The sequence below is a fragment of the Sus scrofa genome, chromosome 6 (assembly GCF_054392235.1).
Source record: "Sus scrofa isolate SSC_HxYL_T2T_F1_AM1 chromosome 6, Sscrofa_HxYL_maternal_Yorkshire_Landrace_v2.0, whole genome shotgun sequence".
Taxonomy (NCBI): domain Eukaryota; kingdom Metazoa; phylum Chordata; class Mammalia; order Artiodactyla; family Suidae; genus Sus; species Sus scrofa.
Genome location: NC_139388.1, coordinates 109,712,174 through 109,739,728, shown reverse-complemented (window position 1 = coordinate 109,739,728; position 27,555 = coordinate 109,712,174). Strand labels below are relative to the sequence as shown.

The window sequence follows — 27,555 nt, the reverse complement described above, 5'->3', positions numbered from 1 at the left end:
CCATTAGGGAACCCTGTGAATGGGGATTGGCACTTGTCATCTGCCTGGGAAAACTGGCAGAACAGGTCTTCAGATAGATATTTTCAGTAGAAGATTTTATGAGCCCAATTCTTACATCTGTTCATATTTAGAAAAGCACTAAAATCCTTCATGGTGACATCTACTTCTTGGGACTATCAGTAACCTTCACGAGACTAGTAGCAACCTTTTGTAAAATATGTGCTTGTTTGCATGTATCTCCCCACTTCACTAAAATCGCATATATACTGACATTTCCACCTACCTCTTTGGAGCAGTTTTTCAGGACTATCTGAAATGCTGCTTCCTGGGGTATAGTCCACATTTTACCCCCAATAAAACTTAACTCTCAAAAAAAAAAAAGACCCACTTTTTTCTTCTAGGGGTTTAATGGCTTCAGGTCTTTCAAGTCTTAAATCCATTTTGAGTTAATTTTTGTGTATGGCTTAAGATAGGGGTCTATTTTCATTCTTTTGCATGTGGATATCTACTTTTCCCAATGCTATTTGTTGACGATGAACAACATGTTGTAGTTATAACCACCTATTTTAGACTGATAAAGCTTAAATAAAACATCTTGTTGTTATAACCCCCTATTTTAGGCTGATAATAACTTCAAACATATGCAAAAGCTCTATATTTTTGCACTCATCCTGTATTTTATACTCTGGATGTTATAATTTATATATTTTATATTGTGTATCCATTAACATATTATGAGTTATAGTTTTACTTTAACATTTTTGTCTTTTAATTTTTATAATAGAGTTGTTTGTGATTTCCTACAACCATTACAGAACTAGAATTCTCTGAGTTTAACTACATATTTACCTTTGCTGGTGAGTTTTATATGTTCATATGTTTTCGTATTAATAACAAGTATCCTTTCATTTCAGCTTGAAGAACTCCCCTTAAATTTCCTGTAAGGCCCTTCTAGTGGTAATGAACTCCTTCAGCTTTAGTTTGTTCAGGAAACTATCTCTCCCTGATATTTAATCTTGAAGAACAGCTTTGTTGGGTAGAATACTTCTGGTTGGCAGTTTTTTTTCTTTCAGCACTTTGAATATATCATTCCACCCCCTTGTGGCTTGCTGAAAAATCCATGAATATTTTATGAGGTTTCCTTTGTATATAACGAGTTGATTTTTTTTATTGCATTTTTAAGATTCTTTGTCTTTAACTTTTGACATTTTCATTATAATGAATCTCAGCATGGATCTTTGGGGATCCATCTTTTTTGGTATTTTTTGTATTTCCTGGATCTGGATGCCTGTTTCTTTCCCCATGTTAGGTAGGTTTTCAGCCATTATTTCTCTGAGTAAGCTTTCTGCTCATTTCACTCTTCCTTCTCTGGCAACCCTATAATGCATATATTGGTCTATTTGATGGTGTCTCACAAGCCTGTTAAGTCATCTTCAGTCTTTTTCAGTCTTTTTTGTTGATGTTGTTCTGATTGGAGGACTTCCACTGCCCTGTCTTCAAGTTCACTGATCTTTTCTTCCATTTGATCTAGTCTGTTGTTAAAATCCTCTATTTTTCCAGTTATTATGTTCTTAAGTTCTATGATTTCTGTTTAGTTCTTTAAAAAACAAATCTTTGTTAAAATTCTCATTATGTTTATGTATTACCCTCCTGACCTTAGTGAACATCTTTTTGACCTTTTATTCTGAACTCTGTATTGGATAAATTACTAATTCCTATTTCATTAAGGTTGGTTTCTGAAGATTTATCTTACTTTTTTGTTTGGAACATATCCCTTTACTTTTTTTTTTTTTTTTTTTTTTTTTTTTTGGTCTCTCTTTGTTGTTGTTGTTGTTGCTATTTCTTGGGCCGCTCCCGTGGCATATGGAGGTTCCCAGGCTAGGGGCTGAATCGGAGCTGTAGCCCCCGGCCTACACCAGAGCCACAGCAACGCGGGATCCGAGCCGCGTCTGCAACCTACACCACAGCTCACGGCAACGCCGGATCGTTAACCCACTGAGCAAGGGCAGGGATCGAACCCGCAACCTCATGGTTCCTAGTCAGATTCGTTAACCACTGCGCCACGACGGGAACTCCCCCTTTACTTTTTTATCTTTCTCTTATCCTGTGTTAGTTTCTGTGCATTAGATAAAACAGCCAACTCTCTCAGTCTTGACAGACAGACCTTATGTAGAAAATGAGCCTTGTCCATCAGCCTGGACTTAACTCCTGTTTGCTCTCACACTTTAGTGATTGTTCATGCTTATATCTTTGATCTTATTTTCTCCCAGTGCCAAGACCTGTCAGTGTCCCAAAGGCATGGGAAATGCCCACATGCCTCTTTAGTCTCCAGGAGAACTACTAATTACCTGCCCCTTCAGCTCCGTGATGTAGGCTAATTGGAAGCCAGAATTTTAGGCAATATCTGGAAAAGTCAGGTTGTTAGATATTCTGTCTAGCCTCTATAAGGGAGAAATCAGGAGCTAGGTATTTTTGTCTATTCCTCTATTCTGAGCCAGAGGAATGAATTATGGGAGAGCTTGTGCTCCCCATAGAAAAACATATTTGGGTGATCTCAGGGAACTTGTGCAAGCTAAGCAAATGGCAAATGCCAAAATTTCATTCCTTTTTATTCAGCCATTATTTCTTCAAACAATTTTTCCTTTATACTTCTCTTCTCTTTGAGGGACTCCAGCTATAAGTGTATGAGGTCACTTGAAGTTGCCTACTACGTGTTCAAATTTACAAATGTTTTCTTTTACAATGCCTATTCTGCAGTTCATCCCATCCAAAATGTTTATTTTTTCATTTCATATACTCTAGTTTTCAGTTCTAGAAGCTTGATTTGAGTTCTCTAAGTATCTTTATGTGTCTAATGTGTTTTTTTAACTTTTTGAATGTAACAGTTTTAATGTTCATATCTAGTAATTTTATTTGTGTAATTTCTGTGTCATTTGGTGTTAATTTGTTATTTTTTTTCTCACTTTTTATCACATTTTTCTTTTCTGCATGCATTATAGTTTTTGAATTTTACCCTGTTGGATGCTGAATGTTTTTGTATTCCTAGAAATGTTTTTTTCACGTTGTTTTGGTGTGTCATTAAGTTACTTAGAGGCAATAACACAATCTTATTTTTAAGAGTGGCTAGTGTGGAATCAGAGTAGTATTTAGTCTTTGTCTAAATTTTTCCCACTCTTGGAGGCAAAATCTTTTGAAGTATTCTACCCAGTGTCCAGTAAATAGATTTTCTTTTTTTAGATTGTATAAACAGGACTTATTCCTTGTTCTATGTGAATTCTTGGTACTATTACTTCTTATTCTTTCAAGTGGTTCTTTCCTCAGCCTCAGATATTTTCCTCACATGCATTTTCAGTACTCTAAGGGGCACTGGGAGAGGAATCTTCAGAAAGGAACCTCTGAAGATCTCTGGGGCTGCATTTCTGTGCAGTTCTCTCCATCTCTCAGTACCCTGGCCTGCAGATCCTAGTCCTCTTGTCCTTCCAGAAGATCTGCTCAGTCTTCTTGAGTCTGAATGACTGCTGGGCTCTGTCTTGGCTCCTGCTTTGGTGACAGTCCCTTACAACTCTCTCCATACAGTAATCTGGCCAACCCTAAAACTCCCCTCATTTGTTTCTTATCTCTCAGGAATCACTGTCCTTTTCCTGATATTTTGAAAACCTTTGTTTCATATATTTTATATTTTTAATTTTTTTTCATGTGGAAGGAGAAGTAAATACCCCCATTGTACCCAGAAGTAAAAATTAATAGTCACTTTTGATCTAATTTATTCCCACCCATGCTATCCATATTGCCCCTATTGTCCAGAATCTGTTGCCATGGAACCATTTCTTTAAGGACTTCATTTGTGGTAACCAGACTCCAAAATAATCCTCAGTGATCTTCATCTCCTGATATTCACAGTCTTGTAAATTCACATTGTATTTCACTTGGTGCTTGTGACCAATAGCATATGGCGGAAAGAATTGACTTTATTTTATTTCATTTTACTGTAGATTTTTAAGATTAAAGTATAGTTGATTTATAGTGTTGTGCCAATTTCTGCTATACAGCAAATGACTCAGGAAAACATATGTATGTATATGTGTGTGTGTGTGTGTGTGTATACATACAACTTTTTTTATATTATCTTCCATCATGTTCTATCCCAAGAGAATGGATGTAGTTTTTTGTGCTATATATATAGCAGGACCTCATTGCTTATCCATTCTAAATATAATAGTTTGCATCTGCTAATCCAAAAATCCCAGTCTATCTCCCTCCCCCCTCCCAAGCCCAGCAACCACAAATCTGTTTTTCATGTCTATGACTCTGTTTCTGTTTTGTAGATAGGTTCATTTGTGCCATATTTTAGATTCCATATATAAGTAATCTTATATGGTATTTGTCTTTTTCTTTCTGATTTACTTCACTCAGTGTGAAAATCTCTAGTTGCATCCATGTTGCTGCACATCGTTGTTTGTTGTTCTTTTTTTATGGCTGAGTAGTATTCCATTGTGTATATGTACCACATCTTTTTTTTTTTTTTTGTCTTTTTGTCTTTTTAGGGCCACACCCATGGCATATGGAGGTTCCCAGGCTAGGAGTCAAATCAGAGCTGTAGCTGCTGGCCTACACCACAGCCACAGCAATGCTAGGTCTGAGCCACATCTGTGCCCTACACCATAGCTCACAGCAACGCCAGATCCTGAACCCACTGAGCCAGGCCAGGGATCCAACCCGCAACCTCATGATTCCTAGTTGGATTAGTTTTCGCTGTGCCACGACAGGAACTCCTGTACCACATCTTCTTAATCTATTCCTCTGTCAATGGACATTTACGTTGTTTCCATGTTTTGTCTATTGTGAATAGTGCTGCAATTAATGTAGGGGTGCATGTGTCTTTCTGAGTTACAGTTTTGTCCAGATATATGCTCAGGAGTGGATTGCTAGTCATATAGTAGTTCTGTCAGTCACTTCTGAGACTAAGTTAAAAAAGAGTGAAGCTTCTTTCTTGGGTATTTTGTTGCCAGCCTGCTCTCCACTCCTCAGATCACTTACTCTGGAGGAAGCTGGGTTGTGAACATCTCTATGGAGAAGCCCACATTGCAAAGAAATGTAGCCTCTTGCCATAGTCCCTTGAGTGAGACTGAAAGCATCATCTACAGCCACAGTTGAACCTCGAGATGATTGCATTCTGGCAGACAGCTTGATGGTAGTCTCATCAGAAATTCTGAGCTGTATCCATTTAGCTAACCCACGGCTGGATTCCTGACCCGCTGAAACTCTGAGATAATTAATGCTTGGTGTTTTAAGTGTCTAAAGTTTGGAACAATTAGTTACCAGCAAAAGATGATTAATACATGGATTCAGCAAACATATATTGATGATATATGCAGATTGTTGGATGTTCACCATGCCTACAGGATAGAGTCTAATTTTTATACATGACACCCAGAGTTCTTTATTATCTGCCTCCTACCACTTTAACCTCTTCTACTACACTAGACCATCAAAGCTCTGTTCTACTTATTGTAACTTGCTGCCATTCCTCAAATATATCAGACAGTTTTGGTCTTTGCATATGTTCTTCCCTCTATCTTTATTCTCTTGTTTATTTGCTAAACTCCTATTTATCCTTTAAAACTCAGATCAACATTCCATCTTTCTTGACCTTGCCAGGACCTTGCCTCCTACTGCTTAAAGGATTTCACTTCAAGTCACTAAGCCCTACAATCTTCTTAGAACTCTTCATATTTCAAAGGTTACTTTCATGAAACTTAATCTCTAGCCAAGTGGAATTAAACTCTCATTGCCTTGAATGCTTACCATACTCTGTACATATTCTATCAGAGCATATGTGACATACTTTTCACTTATTTATTTGCTTGTGTTCATGCCTCATGCCATTCATTAGACTTTAATTCTCAGGAAGTCCTTAAAGATTTCTTCTCCTTTGTGATTTCAAAGCATGGAACTTGGCCTATAGTTAAGGTCAAATGTTGGTAGAATAAATTGGGTATTCTTATTAGTTTTGTTATATTTCCTTTTGGATCAGATATTTGTATATAAGATCATAGTTTCGGGGGAGGAGGACAAGATGGCGGAGGAGTAGGAGGACACGCTCGCGCTCTCCCACAAACACAGCAAAAAAAGCACATCTACAGAATAAATGACTCGCACAGAAGAGCAACCAATCGCTGGCAGAGGAACCTAAACTCCAATAACGGCAAGATATTCGTGACATTATTGGGCAGAACGGGAGAAAAGAGGAGAGTGAGAGAAGGTGAATCCGAGTGGGACGGGCGCTCCCGAAAGGGAACTGCGGAGGAGAAAGGGATCCCGCACCCTGGAAAGTCACCTACCGGGGGAAAGATCAAACCAACCGGAGGAATCTCCAGATGCAGAGAAGAGTGTAGCAGTAAGTTGGAGTACGGAAAAGCCGATCAAGAACCCAACGGACCATCTGAACTACAGGCACAGTCACCAAAAATTGAGACGCCTGGGTGGGGGCTGGGCACCGAATCCTCGGCTCCAGAGGTTAGTCCCCGGGAAAGGGCCGGGGGACGACTGGGTGGGGGCTGGGCACTGAGACCTCGCCTCTGAAGGTTAGTCCCCGAGAGGGGGCCGGGGGACGCCTGGGTGGGGGCTGAACACTGAGACCTCGCCTCCGAAGGTTAATCCCTGAGAAAGGGTCGGGGGACGCCTGAGAGGGGGGCTGGGCACTGAGACCTCGCTGCAGAAGTTTAGTCCCCGAGAAAGGGCCGGGGGGGCGCCGCCTGGGTGGGGGCTGGGCACCGAGAACTCGGCTCCAGAGATTAGTCCCCGGGCTAGGGGGGTGGGGCAGAGCGGAAACTGCTTGGGAGGTCTAGAAACCATTTGACGGGGCAGAGACTGCCTGGGAGACTAGAAAACAAAGCTGTCGCAGAGGAAGGGAGCAATACTCCAGGGGCGGGGAAGTGGAAAGCCGCATCAGAGGGAACCTGGGAGAAGAGCCTGGTCTGCGCCCGTGCTGGGGAGGGGAGAGAAGAAGGGGTGGGTCCCCAGAGAATACCCCCCACGCCACAGCAAGCTTACAGGCCTGCTAGCTGGCTGAAAACTGTGCTTCCCAGTGCATCCCCTCCCCCCACCCCCCCACGCCCTACGCTCTCACGGACCTGGGGCTGCCTGCCATCCAGGAGGGCTGGCCTCAACAATTGCCTGAAGCCTACCACCGCAGGGGCTGTCCCTGCAGAGGCCTGCTTGCCCTCTGGAGGGGCTACACTTCCGCAGAGCAGCACCAAACAGCACCAGCCCCCGAGAAAAGGCCTGCAGCCCAGAAAAGCTAGAACAAGCTTAGCCAGGCTGTGAATAGATCGGCCTAATTCTCGGACGGTTTTTCTGAGTCGGGTTGCCCCGGGGAGGAGCCTCTTCAGTTTCCAACGGCCCTGCTACCCGCCCAAGCCCCCCAGGGGGTGCCCCACTCCCGTGAAATAACTGCTCAGCACCACCAGCCCCCTGGAAGAGCCCCTGCAGCCCAGAAAAGCTGCAACAACCTCGGCCAGACTGTGAAAAGATCCGCCTACATTCTCAGGCTGTCCTTCTGAGTTGGGCTGCCCTAGGGAAGAGCCTCTTAGGTTCTCAGTGACCCAGATAGCTGCTCCAGCCCCCAGGGGGTGATGCACCCCTGAAGAGCAGCTGCCCAACACCGCCAACCCCCTGCAAGAACCCCACAGCCTAAAAACACCAGAGCAAGCTCTGCATGACCAAGTGAAATCTGCTACCATCGTGGTGTGGACCTCCCAGTCCTGTCTGCCCTCAGGAAGTCCTCCTTTGCTTCAAAGAAACACTGTTAGCCCCATCAACACTCCAGAAAAGCCACACTGCCTCAAAAAAGATTGACCAACAACGCCAGCCCTCAGGAAATATTCCACGGCAGTGACAAGGCAAACACTGCCCGATCACGGAGAGTACAACTCCCTCAGGAGAAAGAAAACAACAAGCAAGATGAAGAAGCTGAGAAACCACCCCCAGTCAAACCAACAGGAGAACTCACCTAAAACAGTCAACAATGAAACAGATCTCTGCAGTCAGACAGACCTGGAGTTCAAAAGAGAAATAGTGAAAATACTGAAGGAATTAAGAGAAGATATGAACAGTAATGCAGACACCCTCAGAAAGGAAGTAGAAAATATAAGGAGGAGCCAGGAAAAACTAGAACATTCATTTGCAGAGATGCAAACTGAACTAGGGGCAGTAAAAACCAGAATGAACAATGCAGAAGAACGAATCAGTGATATGGAAGATAGAATAATGGAAATCACTCAATCCGGTCAACAGACAGAAAACCGAATCAAAAAACTGGAAAGCAATATAAGAGACCTATGGGATAATATAAAGCGGGCCAATCTACGCATAATAGGAATTCCAGAAGGAGTAGAAAAAGATAAGGGGATGGAAAATATATTTGAAGAAATTATCGATGGAAACTTCCCAAATCTCAAGGATACTGGGTTCAAGGTACAAGAAGCACAGAGGGCCCCAAACAAACTGAACCCAAACAGACCCACACCAAGACACATCATAATAAAAATGGCAAAAGTTAGTGATAAAGAGAGGATCCTCAAGGCAGCAAGAGAAAAACAGAATGTTACCTACAAGGGAACCCCCATAAGAATATCAGCTGATTTCTCTACAGAAACACTACAGGCCAGGAGGGAATGGCAAGAGATATTTAAAGGGCTCAAAGGAAAAAATATGCAACCTAGAATACTCTATCCAGCAAGAATATCGTTTAAAATAGAAGGGGAAATAAAAATTTTTCCCAACAAACAAAAACTTAAAGAATACAGCAACACAAAACCCAGGTTAAAGGAAATATTGAAAGGGCTTCTCTAAACCAAAAAGAAAGGAAGGAAACGGAAGAAAAAAGAAAAGAAAAAAAAAAAGAAGAAGAAGAAGAGGAAGAACTAGGACTGAGGAAACCGCAATCAGAGAGCAGTCACTCAAATAAGCCAGCATACAGATTTAATCATGAACATGCTTCAAACAAAATAAAATTAAAAAGAAAAAAATAAAAAAGAGTCATCAAAACCATAAAATGTGGGCAAGGGATGTCAGGAGGTAAATAACCCTTTTTGTTTGTATGTATGTCTCTCTTCTTAATTTTAATATTGTAATGAAGTGTTTGAACTTACAGGACCATCAGGGTAAAACACACAATTATGGGAAGGGGTTAGCATACTTAAAAAACAGGGCAACCACAAGCCAAAACCAAATACTGCATCTGTAAACAATGAAAAAAAAAATACACTCAAGCAGATAATAACAGGAGACCATCCAACCAAAAAAAAAAAAAAAAAAAGAAAGGAAGACTGGAGAACCATAGAATCAACTGGAACACGACGTTCAAATGGCAATAAATAATCATCTATCAATTATCACCTTAAATGTCAATGGACTGAATGCCCCAATCAAAAGACACAGACTGGCTGAGTGGATAAAAAGGCAAAAACCTTCAATATGCTGCCTACAAGAAACTCACCTTAGGACAAAAGATACATATAGATTGAAAGTGAAAGGGTGGGGAAAAATATTTCACGCCAATAGACATGACAGAAAAGCAGGAGTCACAACGCTCGTATCAGACAAAATAGACTTTAAAACAAAAGACATAAAGAAAGACAAAGAAGGACACTACTTAATGATTAAGGGATCCATCCAAGGAGAGGATGTTACTATCATCAACATATATGCCCCAAATACAGGAGCACCCAGATACATACAACAAATATTAACAGACATAAAGGGAGATATTGATGAGAATACAATCATACTAGGAGACCTTAATACCCCCCTCACATCAATGGACAGATCCTCTAGACAGAAAACCAATAAAGCAACAGAGATCCTAAAGGAAACAAGAGAAAAGTTAGACTTCATTGATATCTTCAGGACACTACATCCAAAAAAAGCAGAATACACATTCTTCTCAAATGCTCATGGAACATTCTCAAGAATCGACCACATATTGGGACACAAAGCTAACCTCAATAAATTTAGGAGCACAGAAATTATCTCAAGTACCTTCTCTGACCACAATGCCATGAAATTAGAAACCAACCATGGGCAAAGGAAAGAGAAAAAAACCTACTCCATGGAGACTAAACAACCTGCTACTAAAAAACCAATGGGTCAATGAGGAAATCAAGAAGGAAATTAAAAACTACCTTGAAACAAATGATAATGAAGACGCAACCTCTCAAAATCTATGGGATGCTGCGAAAGCAGTGCTCAGAGGGAAATTTATAGCAATCCAGGCCTTTCTCAAAAAAGAAGAAAGATCCCAAATTGACAACTTAACCCGCCACCTAAACGAATTAGAAAAAGAAGAACAAAAAAGACCTAATGTCAGCAGAAGGAAGGAAATGATAAAGATCAAAGAAGAAATCAATAAAATAGAGACTCAAAAAACAATAGAGAAAATTAATAAAACCAAGAGCTGGTTCTTTGAAAAGGTGAACAAAATTGACAAACCCCTGGCCAGACTCACTAAAAAGAGGAGAGAAAGAACCCAAATCACCAAAATTATAAATGAAAAAGGAGAAATCACAACAGATACAGCAGAAATACAAAAAACCATAAGAGAATACTATGAACAACTGTATGGCAACAAGTTTGACAATCTGGAAGAAATGGACAATTTTCTAGAATCTTACAGCCTGCCAAAACTGAATCAAGTAGAAACAGACCAACTGAACAGACCCATCACTAGAAATGAAATTGAAGAGGTCATAAAGTCACTCCCTACAAATAAAAGTCCAGGACCAGATGGCTTCACAGGTGAATTTTACCAAACATATAAAGAGGAATTGGTGCCCATCCTCCTTAAACTCTTTCAAAAGGTTGAAGAAGAAGGAATACTCCCAAAGACATTCTATGAGGCCACCATCACCCTCATTCCAAAACCAGGCAGAGATACCACCAAAAAAGAAAACTATCGCCCAATATCATTGATGAAGATAGATGCAAAAATTCTCAACAAAATCTTAGCCAACCGAATCCAACAACATATCAAAAAAAATTATACACCATGACCAGGTTGGGTTCATCCCAGGTTCACAAGGATGGTTCAACATACGCAAATCAATCAGCATCATACACCACATTAACAAAACAAAAGTCAAAAATCATATGATCATCTCCATAGACTCAGAAAAAGCATTTGACAAAGTCCAACATCCATTCATGATCAAGACCCTCGCCAAGGTGGTTATAGAGGGAACATTCCTGAATATAATCAAAGCCATTTATGAGAAACCCACAGCAAATATAATCCTCAATGGGGAAAAACTGAAAGCCTTCTCACTCAAGTCTGGAACAAGACAGGGATGCCCACTCTCACCACTGCTCTTCAACATAGTTTTGGAAGTCCTAGCCACAGCAATTAGACAAACAAAAGAAATCAAAGGCATCCATATAGGAAGAGAAGAGATCAACCTGTCACTGTATGCAGATGACATGATACTATACATAGAAAACCCTAAGGACTCAACCCCAAAACTCCTTGAACTGATCAACAAATTCAGCAAAGTGGCAGGATATAAGATTAACATTCAGAAGTCAGTTGCATTTCTGTATACCAGCAATGAAATATTAGAAAAGGAATACAAAAATACGATACCTTTTAAAATTGTACCTCACAAAATCAAATACCTCGGAATACACCTGACCAAAGAGGTAAAGGACCTATATGCCGAGAACTATAAAACTTTAATCGAAGAAATCAAAGAAGATGTAAAGAAATGGAAAGATATTCCATGTTCATGGAGTGGAAAAATCAATCTTGTGAAAATGGCCATACTACCCAAAGCAATCTATAGATTCAATGCAATCCCTATCACATTACCCAGGACATTGTTCACAGGACTAGAACAAACAATCCAAACATTTATATGGAACCACAAAAGACCCAGAATCGCCAAAGCAATCCTGAGAAACAAAAACCAAGCAGGAGGCATAACTCTCCCAGACTTCAAGAAATACTACAAAGCCACAGTCATCAAAACAGTGTGGTACTGGTACCAAAACAGATAGACAGACCAATGGAACAGAATAGAGAATCCGGAAATAAACCCTGACACCTATGGTCCATTAATCTTTGACAAGGGAGGCAAGAACATAAAATGGGAAAAGGAAAGTCTATTCAGCAAGCATTGCTGGGAAACCTGGACAGCTGCATGCAAAGCAATGAAACTAGAACACACCCTCACACCATGCACAAAAATGAACTCCAAATGGCTGAAAGACTTAAATATACGACAGGACACCATCAAACTCCTAGAAGAAAACATAGGCAAAACACTCTCTGACATCAACATCATGAATATTTTCTCAGGTCAGTCTCCCAAAGCAATTGAAATTAGAGCAAAAATAAACCCATGGGACCTCATCAAACTGAAAAGCTTTTGCACAGCAAAGGAAACCAAAAAGAAAACAAAAAGACAACTTACAGAATGGGAGAAAATAGTTTCAAATGATGCAACTGACAAGGGCTTAATCTCTAGAATATATAAGCAACTTTTACAACCCAACAGCAAAAAAACCAATCAATCAATGGAAAAATGGGCAAAAGACCTGAATAGACATTTCTCCAAAGAAGATATACAGATGGCCAACAAACACATGAAAAAATGCTCAACATCGCTGATTATAAGAGAAATGCAAATCAAAACTACCAGGAGATACCACCTCACACCAGTCAGAATGGCCATCATTTATAAATCCACAAATAACAAGTGCTGGAGGGGCTGTGGAGAAAAGGGAACCCTCCTGCACTGCTGGTGGGAATGTAAACTGGTACAGCCACTATGGAGAACAGTTTGGAGATACCTTAGAAATCTATACATAGAACTTCCATATGACCCTGCAATCCCACTCTTGGGCATCTATCCGGACAAAGCTCTACTTAAAAGAGACACATGCACCCGCATGTTCATTGCAGCACTATTCACAATAGCCAAGACATGGAAACAACCCAAATGTCCATCAACAGATGAATGGATTCGGAAGATGTGGTATATATACACAATGAAATACTCCTCAGCCATAAAAAAGGATGACATCATGCCATTTGCAGCAACATGGAGGAACTAGAGAATCTCATCCTGAGTGAAATGAGCCAGAAAGACAAAGACATAAATACCATATGATATCACTTATAACTGGAATCTAATATCCAGCACAAATGAACATCTCCTCAGAAAAGAAAATCATGGACTTGGAGAAGAGACTTGTGGTTTCCTGATGGGAGGGGGAGGGAGTGGGAGGGATCGGGAGCTTGGGCTTATCAGACACAACCTAGAATAGATTTACAAGGAGATCCTGCTGAATAGCATTGAGAACTATGTCTAGATACTCATGTCGCAACAGAAGAAAGGGTGGGGGAAAAAAACTGTAACTGCAATGTATACATGTAAGGATAACCTGACCCCCTTGCTGTACAGTGGGAAAATAAAAAAAAAAATAAAAACATAGTTTCGTTAATATGGTTGTTCACTGCTTTTATGCAAATTACTGCCTACATTGGGGTGATAGTGAGAAGCTCTCTGAACTTGGGTATAAGACTGACCTATGAGTGCTGTTTTAAAATACTCGTAATAGTTCAAAACAATGGTAAAATATATCCACTTAGGATGCCTTTCTAGCTAGAACATCCTTAGTTTTGTGTCCTTCATTCTAATTCATTGTTTTGTTCTGGAGCACATCTCAAATGAGAGTTTATGAAAAAGTTATTTAGGGCAATAATTTCTACTGAAAAAATATATTACTTTAGTAATGCCCCTTCTTGTGTATTTTATGTTGTTTGGACCGTTAGCTGCTTGACTTAGTGGAGAAGCCTAGAGCTGAAATGTTAGAAAAGAATTGATGATCCACAGGAAATTGAGGTTCTCTAAAATTATAATGAGTACATTGGAAAAATTTTGTGATGGACATATATTTTATTTATTATTTTTAGTATATCTCACTGTCATACATAGCAGGGTACATTTGCACCTGATTCAACGAGTGGGTCGATGTCTGTTTTGGTTTTTGTTCATTTCTGAACTTAAAAATAAAGGCTCATAAAAATGCAATAGTAGTACCTTATATTACTTTATAGCAGTTCTTAAGAATATTCAGAGCTGTCAAATACTTTTGATTTAAAGAATGGAGTAATCTATTTTTTTATTGTTGATTATGTAAGAATAGGAAGTAATGGAAATATCTGTATTTTCTCTGCTGTTATCTGGTAATTTTAATGAGTACTTTCTCTCAAGTTGGCAAAAGTGTAATTAAAGTAAACTGTCATTTCTGTGTCCATAACGTTCTCCTACTCTTCTGGAAATACTTCTGTGAAATCTTCCAATAATTTTCAGTCATACTCTGTACATCAGTTTTTAAAAGACCCAAAACTTGAGGATTTAAAAAATAGAAATTGATTGAAAAGAACAAATATATACAGATAGTAACATAGTATCTACTAATTTGATATAAGTTGTCCCAACTCTGAAACAGTCACAATTCTCAGAGAGAATAAAGCAATAACTTATTAGTAAGTAAATAGTTGACATCAAAGTCTATGTAATATATATTTACTCTACAGAAATTCTAGGCTTTCACTTAGAGTCTGTTTCTACAAAATGCACACATTTCAGAAGTTGATAGAGCTAATAAGTAGTATAAAGAAGATACTGGCTAGCTTGATAGCAAAGGTAAAAGAAAGCTATACATCTAAATACATAAATTAAAGGTGCTCGATTTGAGCTCTTCAGGGCAGTGTCTTCTGAGAGCATCATTATATTCATAATATATATATTTTTAGATATTTACATATTTTCTGTTATAATCATCTATAAAGGTTATCTTGAAACAAAAATGGAATAACAGGGAAGGGATTTAATAAAGCTTAAACATAATCTGGAGAGTGGACCTTCGTGGGTTACCATATTCCACAGGTGAGTTGCTAGGCAAGTGAGTTGCTGCATACGTGCATTCCTGTTGTGTCTCTTTCTGTGCAATGTGTTTTCTGCTTAGATGTTATTCCATTGTGCTGTGTGTGCAAACTTTTCCACTGCCTTCATCCTTTTGGAGCTTTGTCAGTTGGAAACAAGCTGGGGTTTGGGAGTTCATAAATAGAGATGGGTCAACGAATTCTATTAATAGTAGAACTGTCCTAAATCTTTGGCTAGGACTCAGAAGAATTAATAAGTTAAAATTTGCAAATATCGACAAGTTTAAGGGCTTAAAATAAAATAGCAAAAACATGATACACCTTTATGATTCTAATTATAGGAGCATCAAAAATTTATTTTTTTCTGTAGTTTGATTTGAAAGAGTATGCTTTATAGTATAATTCTTTATTCTGTATGTTGATATTTTGTTTTAAGTAATTCAAATATCTTAATATATTTTCTTGAACCACTGGATATGGAATACCACATTTGATTTTGTACTTGAAAGTTGGAGTGACTGGATTTTCAAAATTAGAGAATAAAATCTCATTAAAGTTTAGGAAAATTTTATTTTTAATTTTAACTTTTAAAATGATTAACCCACGTTGTGGTATTAATAGTTGAATTTTTAAGATCACTGCATAGTATTCCATTGTATACATGCACAGTGCCGTATGGTGGTACTACATTTGTTTTTCCTTCCACTATTGAAGGATATCTTGATTGTTTATAGAGTTTTTAATGATTATGAATAAAACTTCCATGAATATTCATCTGCCATTGTGTGTGGAAACGTTTTCAGTTCATTTGGGTAAATATCTACCAGTGTGATTGATAAGCTCTAAGTAAAGTCTGTGTATGAGAAAGTACAAACTGTCTTCCTAAATGGCTTTACTATTTTTCATTCTCATCAGCAGTGAATGAGGATTACTGGTGCTCTGTATCCTTGCCAGCATTTTTAATTGTCATTAAAAAATTTTTTTTAGCCGTTCTAGTAGTGTAACAGTATCTCATTGTGGCTTTAATGTTTATTTTCCTAAGAAAATAGTGTTAAGCATTTTTCCATGTGATTATTTGCCACCCATATATCTTTTTGGTAAAGATCTGTATCTGACTTTTTAAATTGGGGATTTTTGTTTTCCAGTTGTTGAATTTTGGTTTTATTTATGTATTTTGATTGTAAATTCTTTATTATATGTGTGATCTCCAAACATTTTTTCCAGTTTATGGCTTGTCTTTCATTCTCTTAAAAGTTTTGTGAAGTAACCCATGGCATGTGGAGGTCCCAGGCTAGGGATTGAATCCTAGCCGCAGCTGTAGCAATGTGGGATCCCTTAACCCACTGTATCGGGCCAAGATCAGACCTTCACTTCTGCAGTGATCCAAGCTGCTGCAGTTGGAGTCTTAATCCACTGCACCACAGTGGAAACTCCCAAAAGTTTTTACTTTTGGTAAAGTCCAATATATCATGTTTTGAAAAGATCAGGCTTTTGGTGACTTATCTAAAAATTTATTGCCAAAGTCAAGGTTATATAGGCTTTTTCTTTTATGTTCTTTTTCTAAGTTTTTTGGCTTTATATTTTACATTTTGTTTTATGATTCATTTTCAATTAACTTTTTATGTGATATACAATATTATTTAGATTTATTTATTTTTTGCATGGATGTCCAGTAGTCTCAGGACCATTTGTTAAAAAGACTATCCCTTCTTGGAGTTTGCATCATGGGTTAGCGGTAACAAATCTGACTAGCATCCATGAGGATGTGGGTTCAATCCCTAGCCTCGATCAGTGGGTTAAGGATTGCTGTGAACTGTGGTGTAGGTCACAGATACAGCTCAGATCTCATGTTGCTATGGCTGTGGTGTAGGCCAGAAGTTATAGCTCTGATTCAGCCCCTAGCCTGGGAACTTCCATATGCCACAGGTGCAGCCCCTGGGGGGAAAAAAAACACTATCCCTTCTTTTTCAGAATGCTTTTGCACTTAAACATTCAAAATCAGTTGGCTATTTGCATAGGTATATTTCTGGTCTCTTGATCTACATTTCTATCTTTCTGCCACTACCACACTGCCTTAATTACTATACATTTGGAGAAAGTCTTGAAGTGATACCTCATTTCTGTCTTTTTGTCTTTTCTAGGGCCGCACCTGAGGCATATGGAGGTTCCCAGGCTAGGGGTCAAATCAGAAGTGTAGCCACCACCTTATGCCAGAGCCACAGCAACACAGGATCTGAGCCTCGACTGCGACCTACACCAGAGCTCACACCAACGCCAGATCCTTAACCCACTGAGCCAGGCCAGGGATAGAACCTGCAAACTCATGGTTGCTAGTCAGGTTTCTTAACCACTGAGCCATGATGGGAACTCCACCTCATAATTTTGAAAAATATTTTTATTATCATTTGATTGAAAGGTTCTAACTTCCCATGTATTATTCTTTGATCCATGGGTTATTTTGAAGGTTATTTTAATTTTTAATTAATTAATTAATTCGTTTTGGTCTTTTTACCTTTTCTAGGGCCACTCCTGTGGCACATGGAGTTCCCAGGCTAGGGGTCTAATTGGAGCTGTAGCCACCAGTCTACACCAGAGCCACAGCAACTCCAGATCCGAGCCGTGTCCGCAACCTACACCACAGCTCACGGCAACGCCAGATCGTTAACCCACTAATCAAGGCCAGGGATCGAACCCGCAACCTCATGGTTCCTAGTTGGATTCATTAACCACTGCGCCACAACGGAACTCCAATTAAGTAATTAATTTATGGCTGTGCCTGCAGCACGTGGCAGTTCCAGGGCCAAGGATTGAACCTGAGCCACAGCAGTGACAATATCAGGTCCTTAACCTGCTGAGCTACCAGGGAACTCTTGAAGAGTATTTTTAAATTTCCAAATATTTGAATTATTCCGCTGATATTTCTTTCTCTTTTTTCTTTTTTCTTTTTCTTTCTTTCTTTCTTTTTTTTTTTTTTTTGTCTTTTTGTCTTTTTGTCTTTTCTAGGGCCGCACCTGCAGCATATGGAGGTTCCCAGGCTAGGAGTCTAATTGGAGCTGTAGCCGCCGGCCTATGCCAGAGCCACAGCAACGTGGGATCTGAGCCGCGTCTGTGACCTACACCACAGCTCACAACAATGCTGGATCCTCAACCCACTGAGTGAGTCCAGGGATCGAACCCAAAACCTCATGGTTCCTAGTTGGATTCATTAACTGCTGAGCCATGACGAGAACTCTGCCTGATATTTATTTCTAATTAAATTTTGGCTAGAGCATATGTGATAGTATTTTGAAATTTATTATTTGTTTATGTCCCAAATTTATGACCTATCTTAGTGGATAGATAAAGAGACATTATAAAACATACAGGGAATACTTTAAAATTATGGTCATATATTTTTTGCAAACCTACATTTAGTACTATTGTACCACATTTTATTAAAATAAATTCTTATTTGATGCCTCATTTCAGTTTATTACAGAATGGAAACAAGTAAGAATTGTAGGTCTTTTCCTCCCCACTATTCCCATATCCCAGCCTTTTAAAATTGAAACTTGGCTTTTCTTTGTTATTTCACTGTCTTAGATTGTCCCCTCCCCCCCCCCCGGAAATTAACATAGGTAATATCTAGCTATTATTAAGAGCTCAATAAATAAGAATTGATTTAAGTTTTATTCTAGAAACCTTTTGTTTAGTGGTATAGGTAAATATTTGAGTAGATTGAAGTGTTGTTACGTCACCAAAGCTGGGGTGGCATGTTTTGAGATCATCTAGTTCAACTCTTTCATTTTATAGTTGAGACAATAGAAACATGCAGAGGTTGAGTTATCCTCTGTATAAAGGTCAGTTAGTGGCAGGACAGAACTATAAAACCCAAGGGTCTTGCCTCCGAGCTTCATGTTCTCCCTGCCCATTGCTCAATTTTCTGAAGCTTCCACATTTGTCAGGCTAAAATTCAAAGACTTAAACTTTAACCATTTATGTATTAGAACTATGATGGATTATGAAACAAGATGGTGACAGAAAGTTACGTCTTTATAAGATGCCGCTTAGCTGGAGTATCTTCACTTCTATCAAACGGATGCAGTTTTCTTATGGAAGTTCTGGCAACAGTGAGAAGCTCATTATGGCTCAGGTCATGGTATTTTTTCTAGTTAAGTGATGCCTCAAATTTTCCCTGTTGTGAGGCAGCACTTTCACAAAGTCAGAAAAATGTTTGGGATTGAGCACCCAGAGGGAAATTGTGTTATTTTACCCTTACCTATTAAACTTTTGGGGCTGGCTCTATTTGTACTCTTGCTGGTAGTTTTAGAGGAAAGATAATTCTGTGTTATGTGAACTTGTATATATCTCTTTAATGATATATCCTCTTTGAGTTGACCACTGATTTGAGAAATTTTAGACTGTTTATGGCAATTTTCTTGACCTAAAAAATTAATTTCCTCCAAATTTGATTAGATTGTCACAACTGAAATGAAGTCCTAATTTATGGGGGGCAGATTCCCTCCTAAACCTTTTAAAAAAATTTGAGTTTTTCTTTATACCATAGTATATATAGTATTATGTTCCCACAAACACTTTCTACAGATATTGTTGAAGTCCAAGGAACCATAAGAGTTAATATTTAGTTTGAATATTTTCCCCAACCAATAAAATTCATTTTTTTTCCTGTGCATATCACAGTTGCTCCAAGCTCAGCCTGCCTACTAATTGAGTTACTTATTTAAATGGTGAAATGGCTTCTTAATAACTTCTTTAATTATTTAGCTATTTAACAGAGCTCAATCTTCTTGTCTAGAGAACAATGACATTAAAATTGTTAGCATGTGATCCTAAGTGCTTGCATTATTCCTAGTTGATGATAATAACCTAGGATTTTTAGTAATATGTTCATATTTGTATTTAACTTATTTTCTTTGCTTTTGTATTATCTCAGTTCAAAATTTAGAGGTTCTACACGTTGAAAAAAGCTGTCTTTAACCACTAAAAGCAGAGCTCAGCCCCAGACTCATTTATTTTGAATTAGGCAAGGTTGGCACCATCCCTGCATAGATGAATGGCTTTTGACTAAATTGTGTTGTGTTCTTTTCAGTAGGAAACAGCTTCCTCCCCCCTTGCTCCCCAAACAAACACTGCCACTTTTATTACCCATCATTAATGGCTAGACATGAAGCTGGTTGTTCTCTTAATGTTACCCTAGTGATTGCATTTCATTTACTATATGTGTAAAACAAATAGGCTCTGGGTCTGGTCTACTTGTGATCATTTTCAGATAACAATCTGCAGACAGATTGTTTCTGAACCCTGACCCTATGATATTGCTTGTGTGGTGTCATTCTGTTTGTTAATTCATTCCTTGATCATACAGCTCTTATACCTAATACATTTCCACCATACTCTATAGCAAACTTCCATTATCCTTATAGCCCAAAGCTCGTATATCTATCTTCATCGGAGTCAGTTTGGTAGTGATTACACCAGCATAGAGCAATACAGTAAAGAGATTCTGAAACAGGATGGGGCCAGGAAAAACTGGTCTATATTCTTATTTCTTTATATTCCAGAGACTTGACAGGGGAGAAGCTATGCCCACTAAATCTGTTCACAGCCAAGTGTTTTCGGAATCTTGGAATTTTCCTTTTTGAGTTTTTCATTCTGTGGATTCATTGGATAGCTGATAAAACAGATTGCCTGTAAGAGAGTCAATATAAAAATAGTCTGCAAGAATGCATGCCACCATCTGTGTTGTCTTATCTAGAGATTGTATCCCTGTCTCAGATTGACTTCCAAATTATTACGCTTATAAATATTAATTGATGGAAGGAAATTAGAAAAAGTGTAAAAGTTTGTCTGTGAATATTATATATATACATATATATATTTAACACATACACAGTTTTGGATGAGAGTTTCTTCTTTCTTGGCAGATAAATTTGACTTGAAGTTTCCTTTGAAGTACATATTAATCAAAGCATATGTAAGGCTTTAGAAATGTTCTCTTTTGTGATAACAGTTTTGTTAAGTCAAAGGTTAATGATCGAGATACACATCAACCATAGTATCCTTGGTGACTCACAAAAGCACTTAGAAATGCATTTGCTTCTGGATAATGTTTGAATGTGCACATGATGTACAGCTATCATCTATCATGACAGGAGAATGGAGGGACAAATTATTTATTAGGCAACGAAGAAAAAAAGGGTGAAGTAGCATAAAGGAAAAAGCTTTATTTGATTAAAAGTAAACTGACACTTGAAGGAAAACAGGTAAATATATTTGGCTCAAGTTACTGTTCTAATGAAGGTGAGTAATATTTCTCTTATACTTTTTTTTTGTGGGAAATCATAGCAATACATACTAGAAATTATCTTTGGCTTGGTTTATTGACATAGAAGCTTTATGCCTGGAAAAAAATCTCTCTGCAAACCTAGTTGCTTGGTGCTTATTATGAGTTTTCCCATGTGCCTTTCTAATTAAAATGGTTTTCCTTAGCATCACATCTGTAGGAGGAAATATTTGAAAATGAAGTTCGATATCTCTTGGTCCCTTCACATAGTTTCATTTTCTACATGGTGCATAGTGTTTTTAATTGGACAACTTAGGAAAGATGGTTCTGGGAGCAGTGGAATGGAGCAGTGATGCTAGAAGAACTTCCACAAAGTCTAGTTTCCTAGTATTATTAGCACAGTGTGTGGCAGTTAATAGCTTCCTATTGTGTGTTGATTCATTTGTGCCAGGAAAGACTATCCATCCAAAGGAAATCTTGCCTGCTTGCAAGGGTTTCTTTTACAAGGGAGACAAAACCCTGAGCTCTGCAGTTACATCTGAAGTCTGAGGAGGCAGTATAGCAAACTCAACACTCATTAGTGTTAAGGTGACAATTAGTCACCTCTTAAGAACATGTTTAGAGGGAAGGGATGTACTGAGAACATGAAAAGCCTGAGTATTTGAAGAGGAGCAGTTGGTGGGAAAAGTGTGCTAAAGGGAGCCTGAGAGATATCCTGGGAGCATTTCTATAAATATGTGTGCAGTTAGCAATTTCTGGCATGTATTCTCTGGTCAGAAAAATAAATAAAAAATTCCACTAAGGAGGTTAATATGAGAGTGTTTGTGTATGAGTCCTAAATAGGATGTCTATATGTGAAGGATGTCCATATGTGAACAAGTTATGAAAATGCTTCTCTTAGAACAAATGATTCCTTCTGAGGTAAATGCAGGACAAATGACAGAGGTGGAACAAGTCAGTTAAGAACCTAAAACATCATTTCTGAACCTCCCCTAGCTGGAGTCTGTGCCTCACATCTGTATACCTGGAGACAGCAGTGTGACTCCAGTGATAGAAAGTGTCCCTCATCCTCTGCAAAATTGGTGAGAGATACCTGTGGCAGAAGCTGGCACATTGGCTCAAGCATGGTCCTTAACCTGCCTTAAGAAGCATCTTTTGCTGCTGCTGTGTTCTTCCTGAATTATCGCATACCTAATCATCTTGATGACTGGGGTTACTATAAGGCAGTTAGCCTGGCTATGCATTAGAATCACCTGAGAAGTTTTCAGAAATGCTAACATGTAGGTCCTATTCTCACCACTTGAATCAGGGTCTTTGGTGGTGGGCTTGGATTTGGAGTCTTTTAAAAGCTCCCCAATTCAGCTATATGTGAAAGAATGAAATTAGAACATTTCCTAACACCATGTAAAAAAGATAAACTCAAAATGCATTAAAGACCAGTTAAGACCAGGTACTAGAAAACTCCTAGGGGAAAACATAGGCAGAACATTCTTTGACATGAACCGTAGCAATATTTTTTTGGATCCATCTCCTAAAGCAAAGGGGAAAAAAAGCAAAAATAAAGAAATGGGACCTAATTAAACTTAAAAGCTTTTGCACAACAAAGGAAACCATCGACAAAAGCCTGCTGAATGGGAGAAAGTATTTGCAAATGGTATGACTGATAAGGGATTGATATCCAACATATATAATACAACTCAACAACAAATAAACAACTTGATTAAAAAACAGGAGGAAGAACTTTTTCCAAAGAGAAAATGCAGATGGCCAGCCAGGCATGAGAAAACATGCTCAAGATTGCTAATTCTCAGGGATATGCAAATCAAAACCACAAGGAGGTATCACCTCACATCTGTCAGAATGGCCATCATTAAATGACACAAATAACAAATGTTAGCAAGGATGTGGGGAAAGGGAACCTTCATATACTATTGGTGGGGATGTAAATTGGTGTAGCCACTGTGGAAAACAGTATGAGGGTTTCTTAAACTGAAAATAGGAGTTCCCATCATGGCTTAGTGGTTAACGAATCCGACTAGGAACCATGAGTTGCAGGTTTCATCCCTGGCCTCGCTTGGTGGGTTAAGGATATGGTGTTGCTGTGGGCTATGGTGTAGGTCACAGACTTGGGCTCAGATCCCGCATTGCTGTGGCTCTGGCGTAGGCCGGTGGCTACCGCTCTGATTCGACGCTTAGCCTGGGAACCGAACTGCCATATGCCTCGGACATGACCCTAGAAAAGACAAAAAGACAAAATAAACAAACAAAAAACCCAAAAAACCTACAAAACACTAAAAAATAGAACTACCATTTGACCGAGCAATTCCACTCCTGGGTATATATCTGAAAAACAAAAACATTATCTATTCTAAAAGATACACACACCCTAATGTTTATAGCAGCATTATTTACAATTGCTAAGATCTGGTAGCAATCTAAGTGTATGTCAACAGATGAATAAGTAAAGAAGATGGTGTGTGTGTGTGTGTGTGTGTGTAGTGGAATACTACTCAGCCACAAAAAAGAGTGAAAATTTGCCATTTGCGGCAACATGGATGGACTTGGAGGGCATTATGCTAAATGAAATAAGCCAGATAGAAAGATATATATATATGATATCACTTACATGTGAAATCTAAAAAATATAACAAGTAAATAAAGCAAACAAGGAGACCCACAGATACAGAGAAAATATTAGTGGTTATCAGTGGAAAGAGGGAAGGGGGAGGGGCACTGTAGGGGTAGGAGGAAAACAAAGGGTTATTATGGGATTATATGAAGTCATCTGTGTGAAAATTTTGAAAATTGTAAAGCACTATAGAATTTAAAGAATCTTTTCATTTAACAAAACTCCCCAGTTGTCTATTCTGTAGTGAGATTGAAAGTCAATTTTTTTTTAAATTCTTTTTTTTAAAAAAATTCTGAATGCATAGTGAAACTAGTTAACGATAGTCAAGGATAATTTCTTTGGTTACTGAAAAGAGGAAAAGTGTATTAACTTTGATATAATAAATTTTGAAATAATGTCTATGAAAAGTATTTTTGTATTTAAAACATGCATTTAAATTGCAGTTTTATTAAAGAAAATAGATAACCGGTAATTGACTATGGAAGAGAAAAACTACACATACATCTTTTATATATTTTAAGAGGAAATTTATATATAGTAGTTGTAATGGGAGGGAGTAACAGTTTTATAGTTTGATTAACTAGAGATGCCTTAGGTTGAATTCATTAGATATTAGCAGTATTAAAAGCCACTAATTGCCATAAAACTTGGTATTTCACTTTATGGATGTAATGTGAGCATAAACTGTGTCTAAAAGAAATTATCATGTCAAAAAATATGACCTATGTCAAAAAATAAATTTTCTAACAAATTTATTTAAATTTTCTTTTATTCCAACTGCTGGTCAAATGTCTTCAGGAAAAAGTGTTTAAAGTACACTTAATACAGACTGAAATTTTGTTTTTTAAAGATAGAAAGTAGATGCATACAGTGAAGATATCTATATAAATGTTAAATTAAATATTCTACCAGTATAAAATTCTTATGAGGTGATATTTGACTTAAGGCAATGAGGTAAAATTGGTAGGGAATAAATATTTTTGCAAGTTTAGGTAAAATAAAAAACAAATTTAAAATGTGTCTAATGATGAATGGATTTTTTATAGAGGTCAGTAGGTAAGACTATACCCTACTTTATGGGGTGCCTTATTATTTCAGAATTGGATATTAGGTGAGAGAGTCTACCAGACTTCTGGTTTCTCTGGGCAAAAAGGCATGGATATGGAGGGAAAAAGATTAGGTTGGAGACTCATTTTCTGTGGAATAACATTGAAAGTAGGAAGGGGTGCAGACTTGACTGAGGGCTGGTAAGGTACACGTGGAGTGGGCAGCTCAGATGTGATTGAAGCAACCAGCGACACAGGGTTTCTATGTGGAGTCCAGGCTGGGGACTCTAGTGTTTCATGGCAGGCTGGAGGAGGACACAGAAATCTATGGATAGGTAACCAAGCCAGTGTTCACAGTTAAGGTATTAAGTTGTTGGGAAGTGAATATAGCTCAAGACAGAAGCAGAAGAATTGAGGCAAAACCCCAGTCCTGGGAAATGTATCATTTGAGGGTGGTGAAGCCTCTTATGGAAGTGGTGGAGGTGAGAGGCAAGTACTCTCAGAGATTCTTACGGGGCAAAGAATGGCCAACAACAGACAGTGGCTATGAAGCATCCTCTACCCCCAGACTCATGAACTGAGGCATCTGAGCTGGAGAGGCAGGCTAGGCATTGAGGCAGAGCTGACATTTATGAACATCTGACTTTAGACTCACAGCTGAACTTGCCTTTTCAGCCTGGCATCATTGGCAGCTCTCTCCAAGGCTACTCAGTGCTTTCCTACAGGGCCAAACCATTTTTATGATTGTGGGCTGCCAGACGAGTTGCTTGCATGTGATGTTCTCCAGATTTTCACAGACGTATTATGTATTCTTTGAAGAGAAGATGGGGAAATTTTTAATTTTTTGAATACCACATACTTTCAGGGGCTCATGAGAGACATGGAACCAAGTAATGAGAACATTCTTTCATTCAACACGTATTGAGTAATTACTATGTGCTGCCTGCGAGGCTGTACTGGTGAACAGACAGATATAGTTTCTGCCCCCTAGAGAGCTTGAGATCAGAGAGACAGACAATGATCAAATAATCAGTCAAGTATACAAGATCCATATTATCCATGGTAATTAATTGGTACCAGAAAAGTGACACTTAATATATACTTTGAAATGGGGATCAAAATGTCATAGTCGACAGTAAGAGTATTGGTTTTCTATTGCTGTGTAACAAATTATCACAAACTTGGGCTTAAAACCACACAGATGGCTTATTTTAGTTTCTGTGGATCTAGAGTTTGGACATGTTTTTGCTGGGTCCTTGGCTCAAGGTCTCACCAGGATGATAACAAGGTGTCACATGGAGCTGCAATTGTATATGAAGCTTGGGGTCCTCTTTCCAGCTCACTGGTTATTGGCAAAACTCAGTTCCTTGCAGGTATAAAGCTAAGGTTCCTGCTCTCTTGATGGCTACAACTGGGGGCCATTCTTAGCTCCTAGAGGCTACCTCCTGTTCCCTGCCCATGAAACTCTTCACAGTATGAAGAGTTTGCTCCTTCAAGGTCAGCAAGAGAATGTTTTTCACAATTTCAATCTCTTCCACCTCTTTTAAGTGCTCCCCTGATTAAGTCAGATCCACCCAGAATAATTTCCCTTTTGATGAACTCAATGTCAAGTAATTAGAGACCTTAATTGTCTGAAGAATCCCTTCTGCCATACAATATAGTGTAATTATAGGAGACCTATTCCATTATATTCAGGTATAAGTATGCACAACAGGGGGGTGGAAATCTTGGGGACATCTTATAATTCTGTCAGCCACAGGTGAGAAAAAAGTTTTGATTGGGACTTAATATTGAAAAAGGACATGAAGATGAAAAAACAAAACTTACGTTATTTTGCAATTCATGTTAATTCTACCTAGGAGCTTATTCTTAATGAAAAATAAGGAATCAATTAGTTGTTTTAGCTTAAGTTTTCTGACAAAAATTTCCATTGTCATATATCCTTTGCTTCTTGCATATTATTATTTATGTTAAAATGTTTGAAGACTTTATCAGTTTCTTTGAGGACTAATTTTTCTAGTGGGTATATACATCTTATAAATAGACATGATTGACCAAAAAAGATATTGCCAGAATGGTCAGGCATAGTGTTCGTAAAAAGGAATATTTGAGGACACACTTTATAAGTGTCCAGTTAATAAAATAATATTTTCATGTTTTTTTAAATTTTCCTTCTCCCTGCAGTTGTGAGCATGCAGATAATGATTATTTTGATAAAGAATTTCCCTTCTACTTTATAATTTTATTTTTGCTCACTTAAATCATGTTTTCTGAAGTTACTAAATATTTTTCAAAATGATATTAATATTGTCATGTAAATGTATTTCTCTTTTATGAGATCAGATATTATTTTTGCTTTTAGTTGTTTTATGATTTTACCTTTGACTTGGACCTTTCTGCAAGTTAATAGGTATGTTGAGATAATGATCTTTCTGATGAATAGTGTTTGTTGATTTCCTCCACCAGTTTGGCCATGCTTTCACATACAAAAGTCTTATGTTTGTTATAAAGGAGACTAGATTTTTATGTTGTGTATTTACAGTACATTTACAGTCGTTAATTTGACTTTAAGTTCTTACTATAGAACTATATTGCAGACTGTTGAATTTTTGTTGCTTTATAATACATTTTAAGAGCTGACGAGACAGCT

At 38.2% G+C, this 27,555-nt stretch overlaps 1 protein-coding gene across 1 annotated transcript in view; it reads left to right on the top strand.

Moving 5' to 3' along the window:
* Positions 1–5,067: 5,067 nt before the first annotated feature.
* The window catches only part of LOC146402748 (uncharacterized), a 432,710-nt gene continuing 410,222 nt past the window's right edge, over positions 5,068–27,555 (top strand). The window contains exons 1-2 of the mRNA XM_084965710.1: positions 5,068–5,119; positions 6,050–6,516. Of these exons, the coding sequence (XP_084821836.1) occupies positions 5,068–5,119; positions 6,050–6,516 (519 nt within the window). The remainder of the gene's footprint in view (positions 5,120–6,049; positions 6,517–27,555) is intronic.